Source organism: Xiphophorus hellerii, chromosome 10 (assembly GCF_003331165.1).
Source record: "Xiphophorus hellerii strain 12219 chromosome 10, Xiphophorus_hellerii-4.1, whole genome shotgun sequence".
NCBI lineage: Eukaryota > Metazoa > Chordata > Actinopteri > Cyprinodontiformes > Poeciliidae > Xiphophorus > Xiphophorus hellerii.
In genome coordinates, this window is record NC_045681.1 from 5,879,688 (window position 1) to 5,906,427 (window position 26,740).

Below are 26,740 nucleotides of genomic sequence, written 5' to 3' on the forward strand. Positions count from 1 at the left end.
CCTTCAGTTTCCCCTCAGAGTGGAGGACGGTCCGGATCAAAGACTTTGTCTTTTCACCTGCTCTGCATGGGAGGATTTCTTTAATTTTATTTACTTTTTCAGATGTTGGGATATAATTTAAGCGCATTTGATGGACAAATGAAACTTTCTCCGGACCTTCATTAAATTCCACAGTCGCTGCCACCGACTCTTTTCGCTGTTGTGCTTTTAGAAAGTTTGTTCTCCTCATGCGCAACTCGGTCAGCGCGCCTCGGCTGCTCAAAGTCAGAGCAGACGGCACAGCAGCGGAGCGGAGTGGGAACAGTCAGCGCTGATTCATGACTTAGGCTACTTGTTCTGAGGGCTTTGCAGGAAAACCAAACAAAACCTCCGACGGATTCACAAGGCGGTGGTTTTATTCCAGAATCTGGATTGTCCCTGTCGGATCTAACACAATGCTTCGTCATTTCAACATACCTGAGCTGCAACCAGACGGAAAGTGGATCAATCCGACAAGTTCTTCTCACAGTTTATTTTAATTCCAGCAACAGTTGATTAGATCCTGAAAAACATCCAAAACGCGCAATGATTTTAACTTTTGTCTTTATTTTATCCATTTGGGGTAAGTAGCTTTGTCTTCTTTTTTCTTAGACCTAACATTTCCATGAACTGCATCACATTGATTTAACTTCATTTTCTCGCTGTAAATCCAATTTTTGTTTTATTTTATTTGTTATGACTGATCAAGTTTGTAGCGCTCACTGCATATTTCATGCGGTCATATTTTCCTTTTCAAGCGCTGGCGCGCGTAAAACAGCTTAATGGTTTCCAGTTATTCACAAACCTCACTCGAGTTGTCCCCGACTCTCAGATTCGGTGTTCACCTTGAAAGGTGACGGCGGCGCAGCCTCCCGCGCAGCCCGTCTGGACTGTGTGAAGGCCAGCGAGCATTGTCAGAGGGAGTACTCCTGCAGCACCAAGTACCGGATGATGAGGCAGTGCGTGGCGGGGAGGGAGAGCAACTTCAGCGCGGTCACCGGTCCCGAGGCGCAGGGCGAGTGCCGCAGCGCCATAGATGCCATGAAGCAGAGCTCCCTGAACAACTGCAGGTGCAGGAGAGGCATGAAGAAGGAGAAGAACTGCCTCAGAATTTTTTGGAGCATATTTCAGAGTTTACAAGGTGAGGTTTAAACTCAAGGGAAGCATCATGCATACAAATATATGTATATATATATACGTATGTATATGTACAAATACAATCAGTTCAGGGTTGGCCATTGTAATCCATGTGTCTACATCTAAATAAATGAAACAAATGTTTACTGACGGTCAGACTTTGTCGTTGTAGAATAATGAAGTTCAGGTTTGACTCGTCTAAGTGAATTAGATTTTGAGTAAGATGTGCTACCAGAATGGAGTAGGACATGGAGAGGAATCTAAGTCAAAGCAGAAGTGTTTTGAGTGAGATGCTTGGTCACAGATTTGGGCTAACAATGGTAAACACATGAGGGAAATGAGAGGGAAATTTATTCAATATTAAATTCTGCAACATTACTTTTGGACACCAACTGGCTTTTCAAAGCTAGAAGAATGAATAGCAACATACAGCTCTGGAAAAAAAAATAAGAGACCACTTAAAATGATCCGTTTCTCTCATTTTACTTTTTCTGTGTATATGTTTGAGTAAAATGAACATTGTTCTTTTATTCTATGAACTACTGACAACATGTCTCTGAAATTCCAAGCAAAGATTTTGTATTTATTAGCAGAAAATGAGAAATGGTCAAAATAACCAAAAAGATGCAGAGCGTTCAGACCTCAAATAATGCAAAGAAAACAAGTTCATATTCGTTTAGAAACAACAATACTAGTGTTTTAACTCAAGAAATCCGAGATCAGAAATCAATATTTGGTGGAATAACCATGAGGTTTTCAATGAGGTTCAGTGCAGTGGGTTCTTAATTTTTTTCCAGCGCTGTATGTTGGAAATGTATATAAACTGACACCTTTCAGTCCAATCTGGCAGGTTATAAAATACTTAAAGCTTTGGGCAGGAACGACTCTACCAGAGTCTAACACCAACCTTGACAAAAAGGACATATTCATGTGTGATGGTTGTGATTTCATCAGCTGCCAGAATCATATTGAGACACTGGAAATGACCCACACAATACTCCGCAAGAGTGGGAATGTAATGGCTTGAGACCGCGTCATATGAAGTCACGCTTGCCTTGATAAGTTAAAGAGCCCAGCGGCCTCAGGATGTTGGGTTAACTTTGTGAGCCATCTTACAGTTAGACAGTGGTTTGTTTTATTATCATTACCCTAAATGTATCGCTCCAGAAACAACTGCAACATCTCATGTTACTGTCTGACTTTAGTCTGTCTTTTGTGTGCTGTACTATTCAAGCTACTTCTGTTTTTTTAGTTTTATTTGTTTTATAACAACAAAAGGCAAACTTAAAGAAGAACTTCAATTTAAATCTGTAAATACGACAGCAACTTCAGCATCTTTTTTTATGTCAAGAATTTACTTGAAATATTTGTTTTAAACATATAAAAAACTTTATACATTGGTAACACAATGCAATGACGTCCTTTTTAGATTAAGCTAGATAATTATTGGGGTAATTTTCTTATTACATATGAGGAAAAAGCATTAACCCTACTCTATATGAAGGGCATACACTTTGCAAGTAAAGGTTGAGGTATGTTGGGTGTTAGCACATAAGAAAATAAGGTCATTTTTTTCTTTTTGCCTGTAATTTTATGGCGTTATTTTAAAAATAAAGTCAAACTGTCCCTCATTCAGTTCGTTTTAATTTGATATTTTGTATTTTAAAAAGTAACGAGTGACTCAAATTGCAGCAACACAGATCTATATTTTCAGCTTTTGAATTCAGAGTCAGCTTTTTTGTATTTTCTCATGACAGGTGCACATTATTTCTAAGTCGCATAACTACATTTCTGGGATCATTTGTTTTGTTTTGTCTAGATTATTTAGGTTTTTACCAATGCCTGGTGTGAATTTTATGTAAACAACAAGAAAAAAACATTGAAGTATTCAATAGTTGTCTGTCCCTCCTTATATTAATCAAAATACTGCTTCGCTGATGCGTGAACAATAAAATAAACAGAATTGTGCTTCATTTTGGTTGCATACAAAATGCTATGTTACTTGTCAAAACCGTAGGGAATCCACTTTCGTTTCCAAAGATACTGACGTCTCCACAGGATGAAAGTAATGACAAGGCCCTATTATGGCATTAAGACAAACACACACCGTCTCTCTGTCTCACACACACATGCAATTTCAAGCACACAGTGTTGACAATCTGTTCTGTTCTGCAGGTAACGATTTACTGGAATACTCTCCATATGAACCAGTCAATAGCCGGCTCTCAGACATCTTCCGCTTGGCTCCCATCATAGCTGGTAAGAGGTTGTTTTTTTTTAACCTCCTAAAGGTCTCAGTTTGTGTGGTGTTAAGTCACTGTTTATATCCCTGGTATTTCTCAGTTGCACTCCGTATAAGACACCACATCACTGCAACACATCCGTCACCGTTTCTGACAACCGCTCTTTTTTCTATCGCTGTCTAGTTTTCAGGCTGTAGCTTTCAATGCCCATTATCCATCACAAAAGCTTTTATCTGCCACTGTGACCCATGGTACACAAAGCAGAATAATTTAGTATATTTGAGTTCCTGCCCTCGAAGCGATGATGAGAGGCCTGTGTGTTTTTCTGCTGTCATGGCGCTAATGCTGAACATCGCATTTATCTGCTAGTTGTGAAATAATCATCCTTTTAGAGGCGAGTTCCAGGAACCTGTTAGAGCTGAATCCCTGGATTAAAAAAAGAGGGGAAAAAAGCTTGTTTGCTTTTGTGAAAATATAAATGTCATACATGTCCACAGCCATCAACGGTGGACCTGTGAGCATACACTTAGGCAAGCCCATATTTAGCTTCGCAGAGGAGCAATTAGCCATCTGTCTGCATTCAGTTGCGATGATAGAGGAAGAGCTTTGTGACATGTGCAGAACCCTTTGGCACTCCACAGCGTTGGGCTTTCTGGCTGGAGGAATGCATCTGCTGAACTGGCTAGCCACTCTTTCAGTGGAAAAAAAAAAATTGGCTTTTTTTTTTCTTGTTTTTCGTTTCTTGTGCTCTGCCTCCTGCTGTTTCTGGCTCTTGCTGTGGCAGAACCAACTTGCCATATTAGAGTCACTCTGCTCAGCATACAATGACTGAGTGTCTTAATGTATTTCAAACACAGAGTGGAGAAAACATTATTAATATCCACATTACTCTCCTGGAAAAATGTTGAAATGATGAGGAGGTTTGGTGCCTGCCAAAAGAAATATTCCTTGGAACATTATATATTTTTCATGTTACATCCACATTAAATCCACACATTACCGACATTAATGTATTTTTTTAATAGGTTTTTGTGTCATAGAAAAACAAATTAAGACATAGTTGTGAAATGGAAGGAAATATGCAATCATATAAGCAAGTCTTTTGGATTATGTATACTAGCTTTTCAAATTCTGAAACATTTCTGCTCATTCTTTGCCATTTTATAGCTGGTCTGGACTTTGACTAAGCCATTCTAACAAATTAATATTATTTAATCTAATCCACCCTAAGATTTGTGGTATGTTTAGAGCTTCTGTGCTGTTTTGTTGCCCAGTCTGTTGAGCAGAATGCATTTAGCTTCACTGATCTTCTCATCAACTCTGTCCAGCTTTCCTGTTCCTGCTAAAGAAAAGTGCTACCACCATGATACTACCATCACCATGTCTTAGCATTAAGAGGGGTTGTCCAGGCAGATATAAGTTTTTATTTTCCACAACATATTCTACTTTGCATGTAGGTGAAAAAAGTTAAGACTTTTGTCTCATCTGGCCTGACAGAGCACCTCCTTTCACACGTTTTGGTTCATTCTTTGCCATCTTGCCCTTCTCTTTCTCTGATTAATGTTCTACTTGCTTGGCCCGCCATTGTAGGTAAATGGCCATGTCTTGGCTCTAACAATCAAAGCATTGCAATATTTTACTCCTGCTTTACAATCACGCAGTACTTTGAGACGGTTTAACATATAGAATTACAATAAAATATATTGACGTTTTTGTTTTAAAACATAAAACGGGAAAAAAAATTCAAGGGTATGTAAATGCTGAAATCTGAATGATAAAAAATATTGTTAAAACTGTTCAAGGTTTACAGAAAATATGACCAAGAGACATCAGTAATCTATATTAATGTAATACTTTCACTACACAGTTTTCACTGCACCATTATATGCCTGAAGTACCTTAGATGAGGCATCTGGTTGCATAAAACTGGAATTATTCCACTGAAGAAATGAGAAATGCTGAAATCTTGATCAAGAGATCATTTGGAAACCTGATACACGCCTAATGTGCTATTCCATCAAAGTCAGTGACTGGGAATATGGAAGTCTGACTGGGTAACTTATCAGCATTATGTGTTATCACAAAAAAATCACATGTATTACCTATATTATATGAGCATTATAAGCTATGATGTTATGTAGCTGAAGATGAGTAGCAATTTTAACTTCTAGCTGTGTAAACAACCACAGTGGCCATAGAAAGAAAAAAAACCCATAATTCACATAATGGGTTAGATATCACAAGTCCATTAACCGTAAGTGACCTCATTCCTGCCTGAAACTAAGCCAAGCATAAAATAATGCACACATGACTAAAGATAGAGCTGAGTTATTGACTTGATGGTTGTCGTTAAACATCCTTCAGTAAAACAAAGGCTCTAGGTGCTTCGACTATTACACGTTGCCCTGTTTCTCCAAAATTAGTTGAAAAGAAAGTATTGTATCGCACACTTAAATCAACAATTAGGTATGAACAATTAAGCATTACATTATATTATTCATGTTGTTTTCAAAAAATAATGAGAAGTGAAATCCCCATTAAAAGGCAGAATCTGTATATGTAATTAAGGTTCGTTTTCTAACAACTAATTATCTTTTTTTTAATCCTGATTTTCACAAATTCTACATTTTTTCTGACCCCAAACACTGTTGTAATGCACATGGTTACAACTTTACTTATATCTTTATTAATTATATTGGGAAACAGAAGTTAGCTATTCTTTAGCAACAAAAAAAAACATACTGGACTGATCATTTGAATGATTGAATGATTGGCATTGAGGAATGTATATTTGCTGTTCATGCATTGAGTGAAAATGAAGGTTGCTATATCCAAACTATAGTTTTAAAAATATTTTGCTTAAATAAAACTAATGGTTGACTCTCTTTTAGTTCACAAGCCATATCTGGATATTTTGAAAAAAATAAATATTTCTAAACACCTCAATTTGTCTTTTGTGAGGGAAAAGTGCAGTAACCTTCTTTTAGCCTGCTGAGAGGTAGGCGCAGCAACAGGTAGGGGAGGGGCTGTTCTGCTTTAATATGTCAATACAGCTTTAAAAACATGCTTGTTTTCTGAGTTTAATCTCATCCAGGAATGGTCTAACAGAAAATAGTTGCAGTTTCAAAACAATTATATAAGACACTGGTAAGTCAAGATGCCAGGAAGTGACCAATTCAATATATTTCAATTGTAATATTAACCTACGACTACATAAAAGTATTACTGTAGTTATACATAAAATATATGAAAAATAAAAGCAATTTTCTAGAAGTGTAAAATTTGAATTTGTGGGGTTTTTTCTACTTTGGGTGTCCTGTAATCATCACATTAATAATTCAGACCAGCAGGATGAAATCCAAACCAATAACTACAAGCATGGTTTCCAGGAACAGATGAAATTAAATGCTGTATCTTTTAAAAATCAATAAACACAATCAATCTGTAAAGCTGAATTTCAGTCACGTAATACTGAAAGGCAGCTTTCAGTATTACGCCTTTCAGTAAACTGACAGACGGTTGTGGTTGAAGGTCTACAAAAAGATGTCACATGTGCATAACTGAAACTCGCCTTGCTGGGGAATTCACATGTGTTTACCGTCACTGTTACGTGTTTCAGATCGTCAAACTAAATTTAAAATCAGGCTCTTTAAATTATGAGACAACTGTGATTAACCACATTTCGTTGTTTATCATAATTGTCCAGATCCAAACCTGCTTACTGCCAGACAAGTAGATAATGAAATCACCTTAACAGAACCTGCCTGACAACATGAAGTAGGTCAAAAAAATCAATTAAAAAAAGCAATTTGTCATACCCCAATCTAAAGAAAATCAAGAATGGTTGAGAGAAAAAGGTAATGGCATGTATCATACAGGAAAGAATTTTAAAATGGGGGTTGGACCCCAGTGAACACCAATGAGATCCATTAAAGAAAGAAACATGGAACATAGAAGTAGTAAACCTTCTTATACACAAAACCGGGTTTAAATCCAACTCAGATGCTGTGGCATGACTCCCGAGATAACAATCATTCTCAAAAGCCCTCCAGTGTGAATGGATAAAAATAATCTTATAAAGGTATTTTTTAACATATGGCTTGTTTTTCCCCTTAACAAATAAAATCATCATTGGAAAACAGGGTTTTGATTCTCATACTGGTTACCTGATACTAAAATGTGCTTACTTAAGTGGATCTAAACTTGTTATATTACATTTTTCATAGACATAAGAATAAATTATGTACTTCTTCACTCATTTGATACCATTACGTTTTAGATGGTTTACCTTTTTTAATCCAATTTCAATAGAGAAAAATGCCGTTTTCTCCTTGAGGAAATCACAGAGGTTGACCCAATCATGAACTATGGTGCTTACTTCATATTTGATCAGTAATCTGAGTTACTGAGCAATAAATGAAGCTCGGCTTGATTATCTTTCCAGCAAACATCTCTAAAATAATCTGGATTTTCTAGATTATTTTAGAAAATGAGATGTTCATACTGGTCCAGTGTGCATGTGAACTGTGCATATAAACATAGGTAGATCATTAGATTAGTATTTTACGAATAATTTTCCTGATTCGTACTTCTTTTCTCACTTCAATATTAATAAAAGTTAAATGAGCCTGAGGTAGAAAACAACTGGTGTGCATGCTCTGATGTTTTAACACTGCAGCTGAAATTTCATACATTGCAGTACATCGTGCTGCTTGTATGAAGCCAATGTTTTTACCTGCCAAGTACTCCAGAGGATCGAGCTCAAATTGTGCTTTGTAATCCAAAAACATGTTAGAACGCAGAATTTGCTTTTCCAAGAGCTCAACATGAGCTAACACACAAATTGAGTTAATTTAAGCAAAACTGACTACTTAAAATAAGTCACGCCAAGAACATTATTTAGCCAATACAATTTTTAACATTAACTTCAGCTTGCACACACACTCGCACATGCACATTTGCATACTGGCTCACTGACTCTCACTCTGACATAAATAAATGGTGCTGGAAGTCGAAGGCTCAGTTAAATGGCTTGAAAAACAGAAATTCCTCACCAAGATGAATGTACCTGATGGCCGAGCCATGACAGGCTGAGTAGAGAAAGCCAAGTGGGTATGCACTCATTGGAAATGCAGTCATTGGCTAACCATGGCTTAGAAATACAAAACCAAAGTACTGTTTGCTGTAAGGGATGCACAATAATATTTTTGGCAACCATAAACATATTTATGTGGGAAAAATCTTAATCAGTTCCTCATATTTGTTCCATCTTCTTTGCCAAATTGCCCAGTCAGATGGGCAATTTGGAAGTCTTACCATTTGTGGTAAGACTTCTTGAAGTTTATGTTTAGTGCTCCTCTCCCTTGGGGAAGTAAATCCCTACCCAAGTCTCAAGTCATTTGCAGCATCCAACAGTTTTTCTTTCAGAACTTCCCTGTGTTTAACTCCATTCATTTTCCCATCAAATCTGACCAGCTTTACTGGTGCTGCTGACGTAAAGTGTCCCCAAAGCTGTTCACAAAGCTGTTTACATGTATCCAAAAATGTTACATTTTGATTTTAACTGACCAGATCACTTAGTTCCATTTGAAAAATATTGCACATATTTTGGATTTTCTAGCCATATCACACAACACAATTTTACACAATAACTCATTTACAAATGTATGGATTAATAGCTTAGAGTCATGTTTCCTGCTCAAGGACACTTCAAAGGAAGGGTGGGGGTGGATTCAAATTTACACCCTTCTGTTTGTCTAACAACTACACTTTCCACTGAGCTACATGTTTGCCATGTCCTCTACATGGCTTGTGGCCAAATGTAAACAAGATATCTTGTGGTTTTGGATATCCTTCCACAAGTTTCACACAATAGTTTGTTGAGATTTCCGCCCATTTTGCCAGACAGAACTGGTGGAACTGAGTCAGACTTGTAGCCAGCATGTTTAGCCCTGCCCCCATCTTCCTATTAGACACATTAAGACTTTGTCAGGACCACTCCAAAAACATAAACCGCTTTCTGCTTAAGCCGCTTTATAGCAAAATTGGTGGTCTGCTTATCCACAGCTAAATGTCTTGAGATGTTACTTCAATATTTGTATTTAGTGTTCTTTTCTCATAATGTCATCTATTTTGAGAAGAGCACCAGTTTCTCAAAGAGAAAAATAAGATGTTGCCACCTTTGTATTTCACGGTTGGCATGGCGTTCTCAGGCTTGCAGCTTTCCCATTTTTTCTCCAAATGTAATTCTGGTCTTTATGGCTGAACACTGGAATTGCAGCTTCATCAAACCACAGGACATGTCTTCAAAAGTGAGGATCTTTCTTCCGAGCTTCTCACACTATCTCTAAGGGAGAGCCCAGAAACCCTGCGGAGAAAACCCATTTCGGCCGCTTGTATCCGCGATCTTGTTCTTTCGGTCATGACCCAAAACTCATGACCATTGATGAGGGTGGGAACGTAGGTCGACCGGTAAATCGAGAGCTTCGCTTTTTGACTCAGCTCTCTCTTCACCACGAACTTATTGCTGTTAAAATACCATTCTTGTACTTTAACAGCCATATTTTTGAATCATATTGGAAACAAATGTTGAATTTGAGAAATCCAAACTTCTAGGTGTTGCATTTAAAAGCATCTGCATTAATATGTTTCTGTGAAAAGTAACCCCAACCCTTTTTGAAAAATTACAATTGTGTTATCTTTAGGGAAAATGTGAACTCACAAATACAAAAATGTTTTTTTTCTTCTTTTCTCAAAATAATTGCACAATTTGAAGACACAAAACCTAGATTATAACTAGGAAAAGGAAAAGAAATGGATCTACAATACATTACCAGTAGTGTATTTTGATAATCAGAAAACAAGTGAACATCTGAATTCCTAAATGACATATTTTATAAGTGCGTCAGAAAGTTGCATATCTCAGTGAAAAAGTTTGGCTTGCTCACCCATATGCTGCAGTGATGATGCGCCATATGTCCGCTCAAGCTTATAGTACACCACATCATCATGATTAGTGAGCCAAACCTGAAGCAGAAGCTGTTATCCCACAATGTGGAGTTCCACCAAGGTAACAAAATATCTGCTTGGCTTTAAAAGCAAGTGATTTATTCTCTATAAGTGATTAAATGTTTTACAAAGGGGAACATTTGGGAAACTTTCGCATACTTCCACTATTGCTGACAATATTGCTGTGTCTGTTGGGTGCTCCATCCTAGCAAGTAATTTCTGCAAAAATACTATATCATTCCAGAATAAATGACTGACGCAAAGATTAAGGAGCAGCGGTTGCAGCAGGAGCTAAGAGGGATTTCACTAATTTCATGGGTGTATGTAATAAATGGGTCTTGAGACTGATCATAAATATTAAGACTCTGGTGGGGATTTATACATGCTAGCCGGAGATTTGACAGAAAGGAGGGCAGCATGAGGGAAAGGCTCTGAGTGCTGGGTCTGTTTTTCCTGAATTGTGAAGGAACAAAAGAGAAGTTTATGGATGGAAAGGTTTAAAAGATTAACTTCACTTCTCATTCACAGAGTAACATATTGGATAATGATATGGTCTGATTTGAAAGGATTGACTATTGTAATGAGGTATATTAATATTTTCATGACCGGTTCTTGAGAATGTTGTGAGTGTAGTAGCTGAACAGGCCGCCGGTCCATCACAGGGAAAGTTGCATTGGACATGCAGCATTTAAAAATGTTAACATAAATTCATTCACAACAGAAAATGCTTCTTATTCAATTAGATTATCAAGAATTACATTTTTTCTTTTAAAAAATAACATAATAACATAATGTTATTCGTATATATATAAAAAGATTATACACAAATTTTTGTTCTCTTTCATTTATTATAATACCTGCAATGCATGATTTGTTAGACTTTGTTACATGCAGACATGATTACTTCAAATAATCATGATAGAGGCATGTTGGTAGGGAGCTGGGCATTAGCTTGAAATTATAGTATCCTTTAATCCAATCCTATAAGCTTTTATGTTACTGTGGGATTTATTAGTCATAGAAAGAGCTTTAGGGATTATCTTGCGGGTCACTCACACTCTTGAGCTTCTTGGACAATGTCAGGCCTAAATCTTATAAAAAGACAAGAGGGAAAGTCCATAGCTGCATTTTCCTAATGCTCTTATTACACAGTGAAAGATAAGGAAGAGCTTGAGAATGTTCTTGTCAGACTATCCACAGTTGTCCCTTTGAAACTAAACCCTCAGCGAGGGAATATCTTCATTGTGTCCACACTGGTAGCATCATGTACTGTAGTTGTTCTTTTTAAAGTGGTCTTTGTTTTTCAGGATTTTCTTCAGTTGATGTTTTAAAAGAAATTAACATACAACCAGACTGGAAAAAATCTTGATGTAACTCACAAGTACATATATACAGTATATATATATATATTTTTTTTTCTTCCTGGATTGGAATAAATGAATCCTTTAGGTAGGTATGCTCCATATAAATAATGCATCAAGTCAGGGGTGTGTGATCTGTTTTGTAAAATTGAATCAAACTTTTATTTAATGGGTTTTTTTAGTCCTTTCTCCATATTAAAATGAAGCTACAATCTAAATTAGAGACTGTTCATTTTGTTATAAGTGAGAACACTCAGCAGGAGGATGAAATAATTATGTCCCCCACTGTAAAAGACAAATGCCAGCTCCAACTCCTCACTTTGTTAGAAAGCATTTTAAAAACTGTAGTTTGGAAAACTATAATTTCACATGTTGCCCTCGGTGCATTACTGAAATTAATTCCCGCTCCAGGACACTGTGATTAACAACATTTTTGGAACCATATTCAACCCGCCTGACTGACATCATTGGAAAGATCTCTTGTATCAGCCTATTGAGAGTTGCCTATAGGGTCAGATTCCTGTTATGTCTGCTGTGGCGGCCTTGCTCAAGGGCAGCAACCTAAGAAGAGTGGCATAGATTTGTTTTTCATAGCCAGATTTTTTTTTTTTCACATCTATCATCATAACGTGCTACAGAGGCACCCACAAGTGACTTCTCATTTGTTGATATATTAAGACTCTAATAAGCTAGATGACTTTATCAGATACTCAGGGCCGGATTTAGGAGGGTGTTGGCCCCTGGGCTTGAGCCAAGGTGCGGGCCCTACTTAATCATCGTTTCATATATATATATATATGTATATATACAGTCCTGCTCACCATTATTGGCACCCATGAAGTTTAAGTACATATAATGGAATATTTCCTGAAGGAAATTCATCAAGTGAAACAACATTTTACTGCTGATAGCTTGTGCTCGATGCAAAACAGCAAATGATAAAAAACATTTTAAAAGATAAACATTATGAGGAAAACAAAGAAAAACATAATATTTGCCATGTCAATGGTATTGGCACCCTTTCCAGCAAATCAGTATGAAAACCTAATTCGGCTCACCTGTTGCAAATCACAAATAAAGATCACTTGTGATGAACTACCTCCACACATGTGACATGAATTAACCAATGAATGATCATGTTGGTACTTTAAAAGCCACCTGTTATTCCATCTTCACATGTGACAATGGTAAAGACAAAGGAGCTGTCTGAGGACACCAGAAATGCTATTATTTGTAAGCACAAGACCTCCAAAGGGTATAAAGCCATCTCCAAAGACCTCGGTATCCCTGTTTCAACGGTGCGTAATGTTATTAAGAAGTTTTCCAGGCATGGAACGGTCAAGAACCTCCCTGGACGTGGGGGGAAGAGAAAAATTGATGACAGAAGTCTTCGACGGTTGGTGCGAATGGTGGAAAAAACACCACGTCAAACATCTAAAGACCTAAAGACCAACCTGGAGCAGTCTGGTGTGATTGTTTCAACAAGTACCATACGGCGCACACTAAACAAAGTGGGGCTTTATGGGCGGAGGCCAAGGAAGACCCCATTGCTGAAGAAAAGACATAAAAAAGAACGCTTGATCTTCGCAAAAGAGAACCTGGACAAACCTCAAGCCTTCTGGGACAACGTTTTATGGACAGATGAAACAAAAGTGGAGCTTTTCGGTAATTCACACAAACAATATGTTTACAGACGGCGCAATGAAGCCTTTAAAGAAAAGAACACCATACCAACAGTCAAGCATGGTGGAGGATCCATAATGCTGTGGGGCTGCTTTGCGGCATCTGGTACTGGAGGCCTTGACCGTATCACAGGCATCATGAAATCAGAAGACTATCAAGCAATTCTAGAGCGAAATGTCTTGCCCAGCGTAAGAAAACTTGGTTTGAGGCGAAGATCCTGGGTCCTCCAGCAAGATAATGACCCAAAGCACACCTCCAAAAGCACGCAGGCATGGTTGAAAGGGAAAAAATTGACTGTTTTAAAATGGCCAGCAATGAGTCCTGATCTCAATCCAATTGAAAATCTTTGGAGGGTGCTGAAATCTGCCATTGGAGAAAGGAACCCTGCAAATGTACAAGAGCTTGAGCATATTGCAAAAGAAGTCTGGGAGAAAATGCCACCCGAGAAGTGCAAGAAGCTTATAGATGAATATAAGAAACGTTTGGAGGCTGTCATTGCTGCCAAAGGCTGTGCAACCAAATATTAAGGAGGGGTGTCAATATTAGTGCACATGCTGGTTTTCTGTTTTGTCCTTTGCAATTAAAATATTTATGTTGAAATGGTAATTGTCTTTGTTAAATTACTTTGGACCTCAAATTGAAAGATACTGCTGATTTAAGTTTTGAACATTTCCATTTATTTCTGAAGATATTCACTCAGCTTTGCAAAACATGAAGGGGTGCCAATAATGGTGAGCAGGACTGTATATATATAGCCACCACGTCCCAACACGGCTGTGACGTCAGCAAGGAGGTGGTGGAGTCATGCTTTGGGCCGAAATCATGGGGAGAGAATCATTGGTCGGCCCCTTCAGAGTCCCTGAAGGTGTGAAAATGACCTCAAGTATTTGTGGATTTTAGCAATTCAAAGGCAGCTGTGGTCTCTAACCGGGGGTCTACTATTTATATTTTGAAAATCTTTACACACTATCCCCATGGTGAACTATGACCGTGGCAGCATCATGCTTTGCAGATGATTTTCTTCAACAGAGAAAGAAACTGTTTAGAGTTAATAAGAAGATGAATGGGGCACAAAATGAGGATATACCAGAGGAAAACGTCCAGGAGGACAAAACTCTGAACATCCGGCCAGATCAAAGCAAAGCTGAACGACTGAACACTGAATATTTTTTCTCCATGAATGGATGAAAATTGTGGAAAAGTTCAAAAAGCATGAAATCTTATGCAAGGCACTTCATGACATTAAGATGACCTTTTTAAATGCAAAAATGCCCCAAAAGAAAATGTTTCTGTTCCCTGCTCTGGTGCAATGCCTCCATACAAACCGTCACTGTGACCTACACCTTCTGATTTCACTCTCCTCTCTCTGTTTAGCAGTTTGTATACATGAACAGGCAAATGTCTTTTCACAATTCCTTTAAAAAAAAGTTTGTCTTTAATTCAACAGCAGTGTGCATTTTGCCTCGGGGTCACCTTAATTGGAGTAAAGCTGTCACACCTTTGCTCTGAGAGACACAAACAAGAACTCCAGGATCACAGCCCAGATCTCTGAGAACTCGTCATATATAAGTAATGGATTCTGTAATGTATGATTAACCTCAAGGTTCAAAAATGTATTCAGATTTAATCGTAGCTCATTCTGTGGTGCATTGAAGAGTTCAGTGCGCTTCAATTCCACCTCAAAAAGCAAAATTATAGAGCTCATTCTTCCATGTTGAGGCCGAGGATAGAGTTTGTTCTACTGCGCAGGAGTCAGTGGAGCAGAAAGGGTTTTAACTACAATAAATGAGAAATAATAGGAAGTGAGAGGCTTTATGTTGACCACACAATGCTCTTTTTATGAGATGAAAGTAAAGGCATACCAGAATGGATGCAAATTTGAGAGAGCTTATTTCCATATGAGTTTGTAATATGTAAATGGATAACAAGAACAAAATTACACCATGAAAATGTTTAAATGGCTTAATTTGAAGTTGTGTTTGTGGATATTCTTAGCACTAACTTTCAAGGCTTAAAGTACACTATAAAGACCAGAAGCTTAATGGAAGCCTGATTTTTTGCATTCCAAAAGTAATTTTGTTGTGTTTGGAATCATTGTCCTGTTGGAACATTCAGATTTCAACCTTTCAGCTGTGAGTTGAGGTAACACAGATATAGCCCTACTTCATTATTCCATCCATCCACCTTGATCTTGTCACCACCTTCCTTTACCATTGGTTCTGTGTTTCTGTTGTTCTTAAACGACCTTACCATTTTTCTTTTGTCTGAATGTCAACATCCACACAATTCAAATTTTGTGCGATAGATTCAAAAACCAAACGAGGGCAGTTAGAGTTTTAGAAACTTGTTGAAATTAGCAACTAAAGTTGTTGTCATTCCAACCTGAAAAGTAACAATAAGGCTAAAATTAACATAACATCCATTCTCCTGATGAATTATGTAAACTTGTGATTAGAGTTGAAGTTATTTGGAGTTAGTGATATCCTTAATGAGGCAGAAAAAATAGGGAGTCAAACTGATCTAACTTTTTTTTTTTTAACTGTAGAACCCACACATAATATACTCCAGGCTGAGACGCAAACACAGGACCTTCTTGCTGCAAGGAAATAGCACTTGTAACTGTGAAATTGTGCAGTCTATCATTTTCCTTTCACTTCAAAATTATGCACTACTCTGTTATAGCATGCTTCAAGAAACCCTAGAATCAAAACATTCTGTTTTTTCTGTCCCAGCTGAGCCTGCATCCACAAAGGAGAACAACTGTCTGAGTGCTGCCAAAGCCTGTAACCTGAACGACACCTGTAAGAAATACCGCTCTGCTTATATCAACCCCTGCACTAGCAGGGTGTCTGCGTCTGAGGTCTGCAACAAGCGCAAGTGCCACAAGGCTCTACGACAGTTCTTTGACAAGGTAATTAAGCATGCCAGGTTTAAGAGCTTTTATTGTCTCCCATTTTGATGTCTGACGGCCAGCCTAACATTTCTCAAAATTATCAAAAACTTGCTTCTAACATAATTCTAAATAGGATTTCACTTTCAACGCAGTGTCTTTGTAAATGTCTCAGCTGGGAAAATGTTGTAACTCTGTATACCACAGTACATTACTAAAAAACGCTGTTTCATGTTGAGACTTTGATGTTTTCTGTTTGTTCCAAAATCAAGGTTCCACCTAAGCACAGCTACGGGATGCTGTTTTGCTCCTGTCCAGCGGGAGATCAGATGGCTTGTGCAGAACGCAGAAGACAAACCATCGTACCGATTTGCTCCTACGAGGATAAAGACAAGCCCAACTGTCTTTCTCTGCAAAACACATGCAAGACTAACTACATCTGCAGGTAAAACAGGAATCTTTAACAGGGTTAAATGTTAACTCAATCCTCTTCTGCACCTTGCTGGTTCTGGGTTGGATTTCCTTTTGCCTTCAACACTGCCTTAATTCTTCATGGCATAGATTTAAGTATTTGCCAGAAGTTGCTGCAGATTTGTCAGCAGCACATACACAATGTGAATCTCCTGTTCCACCACAGTTCAAGAAACCAGTTGGGGGTTATTAGTGGAGAAGAGAAAGCATGGAGAAGATGTTTAAACTGAGATCAAAAAGTGATGGACATGATTTAGGTGGGCTGTGGCTTTTAAATGATGCTCAACTCTTATAGGCCAAATTGTGTGTCGCCACTAAGTTTAAAACTCACCGAGTCAGGTTTTTTGGCAATCTGTATTTGTGGGCAGACCAGGACACATAGCACCAACAACCCTGTCGCATTCAAAGTCACTTAACTTCTTCACCATCTGAAGCTTGGTTTGAATTTGAGCAAGTTGTCTCCATTACGCCCTGTAGATGTCGAAATGCTTTGATTTGCTGCCATGTGGTTGAACAAGTTTAGCTAATAAAGTGGCTAGTGAATGTATATATACACTTGTAATTGTAGACATCCCCTTATATTGGCAATTACAAGACTTCCTGTGTTGCTACTCTGAAGTCTGCAACATGATGTAGTAAATATATCACTGAAGAACTAAACCAAACCAGAGTTTGTTTTTTCAGCATCATTCCCTGCTCTTTCTCTCAGTGTCATCTTAAATCTTCAGCATGAAGTATCCTAACCTTCGACCTTAAAAAGAGTTTTCAGCACAAATATTTTATTCAACACACGGAGGTCAAACTGAGTGTATCATCTCAACCATATATAGCTAAGCACAAAATTGTTCATTCTCCTGGCAGTTTTAGGCATTCTGCTTGCTCCCTCCATCAGATTCAAGTCAGAACTTGGGATGAACCACTTCAAAATGATTAGTTCCAGTCAGAAAAATAAAACATGATGGTAAAATTGAAAGATTAAGACAAAATCTGCCAGGCATATGAAAATTGCACTAATATAGAAGCAAAGTTCAAACACAGTAAGAAAAGTTTACTTTATTTGCATTATTTAGAACACATTTTTCTACTTATTGCAAAACTGAATAATTTTTCATCTTCATTACAGTTTTTTATTGTTAGGGTTATGTGTATGTTGGCGTATCCAACTTAGCCGTCACTTTGCTCTAGATACGTTGTGAATTTCCCCACTGAGGGATAAGAATACTTTTCAGCTTCACTGTGCAGCAAAAAAATGTTCAGTGAAAACTTGTCCAGTTCTGTAGATGCAAACACTTAATGGAGTTACGTCCAGCTTGATCTGATTGATCACTCAATCTTTGCATTGTATCTTGTTTAAATATGAGCAAACTGATTCTGCTCATGAGAGATTCACCCTAAGCTCTAAAGAGCTGTTCTACTAGATCTTTCTTTGAGAGTGATTTCAGAATTAGGACAAAAGAAAACATTGTTTTAAGAAGCTGTCATTGACAACATGTGTCTTGTTTCTCCATTGCTGATAGATCAAGGCTGGCAGACTTTCTCAGCAACTGTCAGCCAGAAACTGGTTCCATATCTGGCTGTCTTCTAGAGAACTACGCCAACTGTCTGCTCTCCTATTCAGGTCTTATTGGTAAGTTCTTCGTAGTCCATAGATGTATTGGACATATTTTTCATCAAGGACCCGTCATCTTACTGAACTGTGCTCTGAATTATTGCCACACCTGTTAAAAATGTGAAACACTGTAGCACAACCTCACATTAAACATTTTAGAAAAATCTAATATATTTTTGTACAATGTTTCAGTGTGGAATAAAATGCTATGTACAAAAATACTCTGTCATCGTCAAACAAGAAGTCACTGTGTTCCAGGTGTAGCCTTAAAATACATCCACAGGTTAGCATCCAATTTCCTCAAATGTCTCAGTTAACCTGTCAGAAGTTTTCAAACCCAATACATCATCATCATCTGGACTTTCCTCCTATGTTTGAACAGGTATTATTCATTCTGCATGTCTTCTGATTTTGAAGATGTTAAATAAATCTCTGACATGTTCTTTCCCTCACTATCGAGGCATTTTGCAAATAGAAATCATTTTGGTTATTCTAACTGACCTAGAACAAAAGAAGTTTGGTCTGTTTTACCTTTAGATGGTGAGGGAAAAAAAGGTGCAAGTGTCTATTCACTGTATGTAAACTTCTGGTTTAACAACACAATTATTCACAGTCCAGCTAATACTTATATCAACCCCTTACTCATAATGTTGAAGCATACAGAGAGGGGATTTTCGTTAAAATGTGGCATTTGGAAAAAGTCCGATCTCCTGTGCATTTTTAGAAGTTTCTCAGATTCTCCATCAAACTTTAGAATGGGATCAGAGTGGTTTTACACGCATTTGTCCTTTGATCAATTTTAGTCTCACCTGACTAAAACACACAATTTCCAGCTAAAGTACCAGTAGAGTTTGTCCGACTCCACCTGTTTATGTCAGTGATGGTAGGGATGAAAAGTTGTCTTCTAACTGGCATGTAAATGTATCCAGATTGCTGTTATGGACCCCATTAGTGCCTCCTTTGAGATTTGTTTATCTTCTTTAACTACTTTTCTCAGTGGACATGAAACTTTATACTTGAATCCTCACCCAACCTTGTGTGTTACAACTTTACTTGTTTTAAACTTGTTTCTTACTTAGGTTAATAGCTATTTTAACCATTTGTAAATCAACACACATATGTCATCTTGCCATGTTCTCTGTTTTTACTCATTTTGAAGAGTAAGGACCCTACTTTTCACATCTTGACCAGAGTGCCAAAATAACGGAGTGAGCAAAGTTATTTTTTATACTTTCTTGCACTAAAAAGATTGAGACTATTCCTAGCAACCACATTATGATGCTAACTAATAATCCTTATTTGTTTTCTCAACAACTTTCTTGCATAGTTGATGCATTATTCTACACAATCATATGCAGACTACATACATATAACAGATCATTTACAGGTGCTCATTGCAAAGCCAAGCAATTTAGCCTGTGTGTATTCTGCAGAGGAAAGGTTAAACTAGCTGATCAGCTAGGCTGGCAAACACCTTTTATTAAAGCAACGCTGCAGTGCGAACATTTCACTGCAGCTCATTGTGCAGTAACAGATCTTGTTCCAGTCTTCCTTTCATCAGGGGGTTTCATTACGCAGAAAGGAAAATGACGTCCCACAGAGTTTTTGAAATGAGATTTGAACACAGTGCAACGGAGGCCAATTGCAGTCTCAACAGGCAGAAATTTCAATCTACACCACCGATATCATGCTTCACACAGTTTATTCCCTCTAATGCTCCCACCCGACAGGTTCCTGACGCTCCACCACAGAATCTGCTTGTAATTGCAGAAATCGAACCTACTCGGCCTCAAACTTCCTTCAAAAATGCAGACAATTAGTCTTTGCTTGATATTACGGCTTACTAAGGAATTTTATCATTTTATCACTCACTGCAATTTCCCTGGGCGTAGTAAATGGAGTAAAAGCTCCTTATAACACAGAGTAAGCCCACTCTCACTGGCTGACCTGAACATTTTAATTACGCATAAAAGGCCAAAAAAGTTCCTTCTAAACCACAAGTGCCCTATTAAATGGTTTCAACTGAAGTAGCAATGACTAACAGGGGTCCTATTCTGCTTTATGCCGCAGGTACAGTGATGACTCCCAATTATGTGCGGTCTTCTGGCATTAGCCTGTCACCGTGGTGTGACTGCAGTAGCAGTGGGAACAGCAAGCCAGACTGTGATAAATTCGCTGAGTTCTTCACCAACAATCGATGTCTCCGTGAGTTCCAGCATTCTGATTTCCGTAACATGTACGATGCTTTGCTAAAATATTTAGTCCCCAAACTTTTACAGGTTGAGCCAAGTTAGCTTTTTTCTATATGCTTCAGGAGATTTTATGTGATAGAGCAACATTAAGTAAGTAGTGAATAATTGTAACGTGATAATGTTCTACAAAAAAATATGAAAAGTGTGGGATTTATTGGTTCCCTCAGTTTACTAAAAGGGACAGCTAGAATGGCCCAGCCAACCAGAATCTAATTGAGAATTTGTGGAAATCCTTGGAAACTCAACATTCACATCTAGTCTCACCAAGTTTGGGGGAATTCAATGTTGGAAGAAAGGAGAAACATTTTAGTGTCTAAATGAGCAGAGCTGGTAGAGATATAAGTCAAAACATTGTTTCTTGTCATGTTTTGGTTTTATGATAGATCCAAACACAGGCAGAACATAAAATGAAAGTTCCTTTATATTAAAAACACAAAAAGCGACAGAACAAGATCAGGAACCAGCAGAAATGCAATGGACCATGAGAGAGGAGGAAAGAGAAAAATGAAGAAGGTAACAGCAGAAACTGAGAGGCTTAAATAGGGGTGAGTTTGATTACTGACAAGAGACAGGTGGCTGATTGGAAACAGGGTGCAGCTGTGAGAGAAGGATGGAGACTGACTAAAGGTGAATAATTAACACACAAGGGGCTGAACAGAGTAAAACAGATTTAGAACTGAAGGGAAAACGCCTGACAAATCTAAAAGATAAATACAAAAATGCAAGAAACATGCCAAGAACTTTCTAATGAAACCAAATATAGCAAGACCTGTTCAGCAAACACAAATGAAAACAAATCACCCTATTTTTGTTACTAGCTACAAGAAAACTTTGAAAACTTCCACTTCACAATTATGCACTACTTTGTGTTAGTCTAGTACATAGAAGTACACTGAAAGCTTTTGTAACCATAAAGGTTGTGTGAGTACATAACCCTATTTATCTCTACATATGTTTAGGTAGTCTGTTTTTATTACTTAGACTTTTTAAATCGCCAACTATGATACAATTGTATTAGTCCATCATACCAAACACAGAGCAGCTGAATGAAAGTCATGCTATTTGGTATACATTTGGTCCCACATCTGCTGTGTTTTCTATTTCCCTGACATGCTCCATTTGTTCTGTTCAGAAAGTCAATGGGATCAATACTTTCTTCTTGTTTAGGTAATGCCATAAAGGCATTTGGTAATGGTACTGATGTTGGAGTATGGCAACCCCAACCCCCCATTCAACCCACTGTAGAGCCAAGCATCACTCGTAGGGGTAAAGCTTGGACAAACAGTGTTGTGGACGTCCTGACAGACGTGAACCAGCTGGGCGCCAATAGTGACTCGTATCACATTTGTGGACCCTTGCAGGTAAGGTTTGAAAAGAAAATCTTAAATATTGCTGTACAGAAACATTTAAATCTATTTTTGCTGAAATGTTTAATGAAAATAGAACATTGGGAATGTCTTATCAGGACTTGGTACTTGGCATTCTGTTTGCAAAGCTTTAGAAACTTCCCCGAACTTGGAAATGAAAATGCCTCATCCCAACATCAGACCGTAGGAGGTCACTAAGAAATCCATTCAGAGCTTCAGTCTGACTGTCAAATGTCTGAATCCGTCACTGTGATAGATCAGGGAAGGTTTTATAACGGCATGCACAGAATCCCGCCTCCTGGGCAGAAAGTGGATATGTCAATGTGGAGTCACATTTTCTGAAGCTGTCACGTCAAAGCTAATTGGATGCCTCAGTAACCTCAGAAATGGCCTGAAGGTTCAGTCTATTTGTGACAGTGTTAGTGTGCAGGCGGGAGTTAAAGTCAAAAGGATCTCCCTCATATTTTCCCCCCTCAATACTGGAAGGTCAGTTATTGGAAAGGACACTAGTCTAGAGTTTTTTAACTTGTTCTCACTCATCTGTGCTCTTACATGATCAAATTAAAGGTGTCTAAATTCCCAAAACTCAAATTTTCAGTTGCTATTTAGTACATTTTTAAATTCTAAAAATTCTGAACGGATGGCAGAGCGAGGAAGAGTTGTATGGCAAGATAAATGGTCATATAATCACAGTTTATCAGTGCCTAATAGAGCGTAATAGACACAAAGCACCTTTAAAATCTACTTAAATGACATCATGTTCTTAAGTCTCTAAACAAACAATGCCATGACAAGTGAGTGGCATTTTCTATTTATTTTGTTTGTATCTTGTTTGCAAAAAACTGAAAAACAATAATTGTCATGTTTTATTTTGTGCTAGATATTTCTTAGTTTGGGTCTTAATTCAACTTTGTTTGGCATTCAGTTTATAGGTCACTGTGCAAGTCAAAGTGAAGAAAAACCTTTCTGTCTGTACAGTGCTGTCATTACCTGCACAGTGCAGCTTTAATACCAAGATATGGAGGATCTCAAAATTGTATGAACACCTCGTTAAATCTAAGTTTCAAAAGATCGCAATGATTAAAGAAAAGACAAGACAACTGTGATGTTACAAAATATGAGTTTGTTTTTTCTTCCCAGTACTGGTTGTGTTGTCCATGTGATGGAAATCTCCTGGAACAGGATTCCAAGACAGAAACCTTTGTTTCAAAACATTCAGCCATGGCTAAAATTCACCCTAAAAACCATACAGATGTGTTACAGTCTGATGGAACTAAAACTGAACTTTCGATAAACGGGGGCGGCAAAGAATCAACGCTGCACATCACCATGGTAGCATCATGCTCTTAGGTTACTTTTCTTCAAAGTTAACTGGGCTTTTTGTATAGATCGTTTAGTTAAATATGAACAGTTCCATATGTTCATCAGTTTTGATCTAAAACCTTCAGTTGGTTGCAAGAAATATGACGATGAAACTTAATTTTGCTTTTCAGTGTTACAGTGGGACCAAACATACATCCAAATGAATGAAAACCAGAATAAAATGAAAATTTTGGGGTGGCCTAAACAGAGATTAGAGCTAATTCTGACAGAAAATCTGTTGGAGTCACCTGAAGAGGTATGTTGACAAGAGTATGACAGATTTTTAGAACTTTTGTAAGATGACATGGATAATTATTACCAATTATTAAGGTGTAATATACAGTAGAAGAATGAATGTTCCAAAGATGGAACAAAGTATTAGTTTAAGGCTATGAATCCTTATGCAACCAGGTGATTGCACCTTTATTCCTCCCAATAGATTTGCATATTTGTCAGTTGAGTTATACAAGTTTTAATGTCACTTTAATTTACACCACCAGAATCTGGCACTATATCAGAGAAATGTGCGCTTTTAAAACCCACTGCATCATGTTAAGCCTTTTGTTTGTGTTTCACAAAGATCCAGTTCCCTGAATTCCAGATGCTACGTATATTCACCATTTTTATTTGTACTTAATTTTGCTCAACTGTCTCAGAATCCGATGCAACCCCTTTGGACAGATTTTGGCTCGATCAACACACTCACGATATCTGCTATTCTCTCCTGATAAATACTTTGGGGCTCTTTTCTTAGAAATGAGATCATATCACAGAGCCTCCTCTAACCGAAACAATCTATCATATTGGCTTTTAATAGCGATATGATTTATCACCCGTAAAGCATCCTTTAGGAGGAAAGACCTCCAATACAGCAATTAATCATTCTTCTCCATAACCCTGGTTTGTAGGATTTTTCTCCTTAAAAATCACCACATGGTGTTTATTCTGTTTCCAAACCACAGCAGATTCCTCTTATCATTTTCTGCACCCAAACACTGTATCTATGAGGTAGTTTTTTATTTTGTTTATCTATTTGTATGTGCAAATACAGTTTTTTTTTATATATATGAATGTAAAGGTTTTGAGGAAACTGAAAAAAGTTTTTATGTAACAAACTGATGTAACCTTGAGCTGGCACGAACAGGCATAGGGAAAATTACACCAAAAGTTTACACCAACAGAGTTTTGTGGGGATAAAACGGTCTGTGGTTTGTATCGTATCGTTTTTCATTGCCCTCAGTCGGCCTGTGGAGAACGTCATAAAAAACAGAAATCAAATTTAACGTGTTTCTACCTCCTCACTTCTGTTTTTCTTTTTTTTTTCTCCCTTCAAGGTCCAAAATCTGGTCTCAAATCAAACAGCAAAAGCAGCTTTTTGTCCGGTAAGACTCGTTTTATTAAGCGCTTAGAGGTTCTATGGTTCCCATAAGACCAAACAATCCTGGGTCAATATTTTTATTAGAGTTTCAGCTAAAATATTAAGTGTTACATTTCATTCTCTATATGTGTCTATCTAGTCTTTTAACTGTCATTTAAGCTGCTTTTCTATGTTTCCTTCCCCACCAGGTCATTATTGTAAAATAGAAACTGCTCTTAACAACTCTCCAGGTTAAATTAAAGGTTAAAAAAAATAACATTTTACATTTTTCTTTTAACTTCTCAACATCTTCAATTATTGCATTTCTTGGTTGACAAAAACGTTCTCTAACAAACATCTGTGGGTTTTAAATGAAAGCTTGATTTTTACTGGATTCTGTTTAGGTGACTTTATCTGGGTCTGCTGGATTTAGTAAGGTGTATCAAAGTAAAGGGATTTGATTACAAATTCATGCCAGGGTTTTTGAAAAGAACTTTGAAAACCATTTATTGTTTTAACTTCACATAAAATCCCAAGAAAATAGATTGAGCTTTATGGTTGTGATGTAGAAAAAAATTAAAGTGGTGTTAATACTGCAAAATATTGTAAGTAAACGATAAAACTTTCCACACGACGAAAAACTGACGTACCACATTGATTTTTTTTTTCTTTCTTCAGAACCACCAGCTGGATGAATCTGGTACTTTGAATGCCATCGCTGGAAGTTCACCATCTAAACTGAACTCCTTGCATCTCTCAACTTTAGTCCTCTCGGTGGCCTCAACAGCATTACAGCTCAAAGGTTTTCTGTTTCTGTAGGAGCCAAGAACTGGAGGTCAACCTTTCTGGTCTTAAGACGCAATCAAAGTCATTTTAATTCAGACACTCACCGAACTGGAACCTCAAGGTTTTTCTGAAATCATAGCCACTCGTGGGTCAGATTTGTGGACGACTGACACTGAGATGTCAGCTCATTTGCCTTCCAAAGCCCTGTGGAAGTCATTTGCAAAGACTCTGCATATTTGACTGAGTGGAGTGCAGGTGAAAACTGCTTCGGGCATGAAATCATGCATTCTCTGCTTGATTTGTTGTAGCTGCGGGCAAGCGAAAAGCTAAACATGTGAGAAGCAAATGGGAAAACCATGGACATACGACACATTTCATAGATGCATTGGATTATGATTATTGATGAGGTCATTCAAACGTCCATTTTGTCTGAAAATCTAACAACGACAAAGACGAATCTGCCAAAAAGTCCGCAACAACGTTCTCTTCTACATGTTTGGCGTTAGCTATAGAGCAGCTCTGTAGATCTGGTCGTCAAGGTGGTTTGTGGCTTTTATCATGTACACACCTCACTTTGTGCATAGAAATATACAGGTGCAAACTCTGTTCCAGTATGCTGCTGTTAGCTTGTAAAGAATATTGTCTGTAACATTTTGAGAGTATAAATTAGTACAGGTGACTGAGGTCAGCATTATCCAGCCTAATTGTGATTTATGAGATGTGATGAGATGTGCTTCTTTTCTCACGTGGTTACAGATTTGACTTTGTTTGTGAATATATTTTGATGGAAAAGTGCATCATTTCTCTTAGGTATCAAAGTATTTGTAAACACAATCCATAGAATTTACAAAGAAATAAAAAAAATGGCACTGGTCTCATCCAGAAATTCGAGGACCACACACTTCTATTTTTTTCACGTTATTATTTCTTTGTAAAGAGCAAAGGGAACAAGGGTTTGATGAATAAACAATGTGTAAATACCCACAAGCAGAGTTAATGTCAAAAGACAAAAGCCAGCAGACATTAATTGCCTGCAATTAGAGCTGGTCTGAAGGGACAGAAAGATAAAAACACATACTTAGTTTGTACTAAATGGCTCGAATTAACACAGACTTTTAAAGAATGTACAACACAATAAAGGCTCATTTCTAAACATCTTTAGCATTTCCAAAAATGCAATGTGTCTGTTGTAATTA

At 37.6% G+C, this 26,740-nt stretch overlaps 1 protein-coding gene across 1 annotated transcript; it reads left to right on the forward strand.

Annotated features, from left to right (window-relative positions):
- Positions 1-26,701, forward strand: gfra1b (gdnf family receptor alpha 1b). Its single transcript, XM_032573714.1, has 10 exons — positions 1-601; positions 851-1,159; positions 3,331-3,414; positions 16,183-16,361; positions 16,613-16,785; positions 18,329-18,438; positions 20,491-20,625; positions 21,840-22,033; positions 24,736-24,783; positions 25,437-26,701. Exons 1-10 carry the CDS (start codon positions 565-567, stop codon positions 25,575-25,577), a joined length of 1,410 nt encoding a protein of 469 aa, XP_032429605.1. The 5' UTR covers positions 1-564; the 3' UTR covers positions 25,578-26,701.
- The last annotated feature ends 39 nt before the right edge of the window (positions 26,702-26,740 follow it).

Coding starts and splice junctions, on each gene's coding strand:
- gfra1b (XM_032573714.1), top strand. CDS start 565: ATGATTTTAACTTTTGTCTTTATTTTATCCATTTGGG. Junction 1,160..3,330: donor CATATTTCAGAGTTTACAAG/GTGAGGTTTAAA, acceptor TCTGTTCTGCAG/GTAACGATTTACTGGAATAC. Junction 24,784..25,436: donor CAAAAGCAGCTTTTTGTCCG/GTAAGACTCGTT, acceptor TTCTTTCTTCAG/AACCACCAGCTGGATGAATC.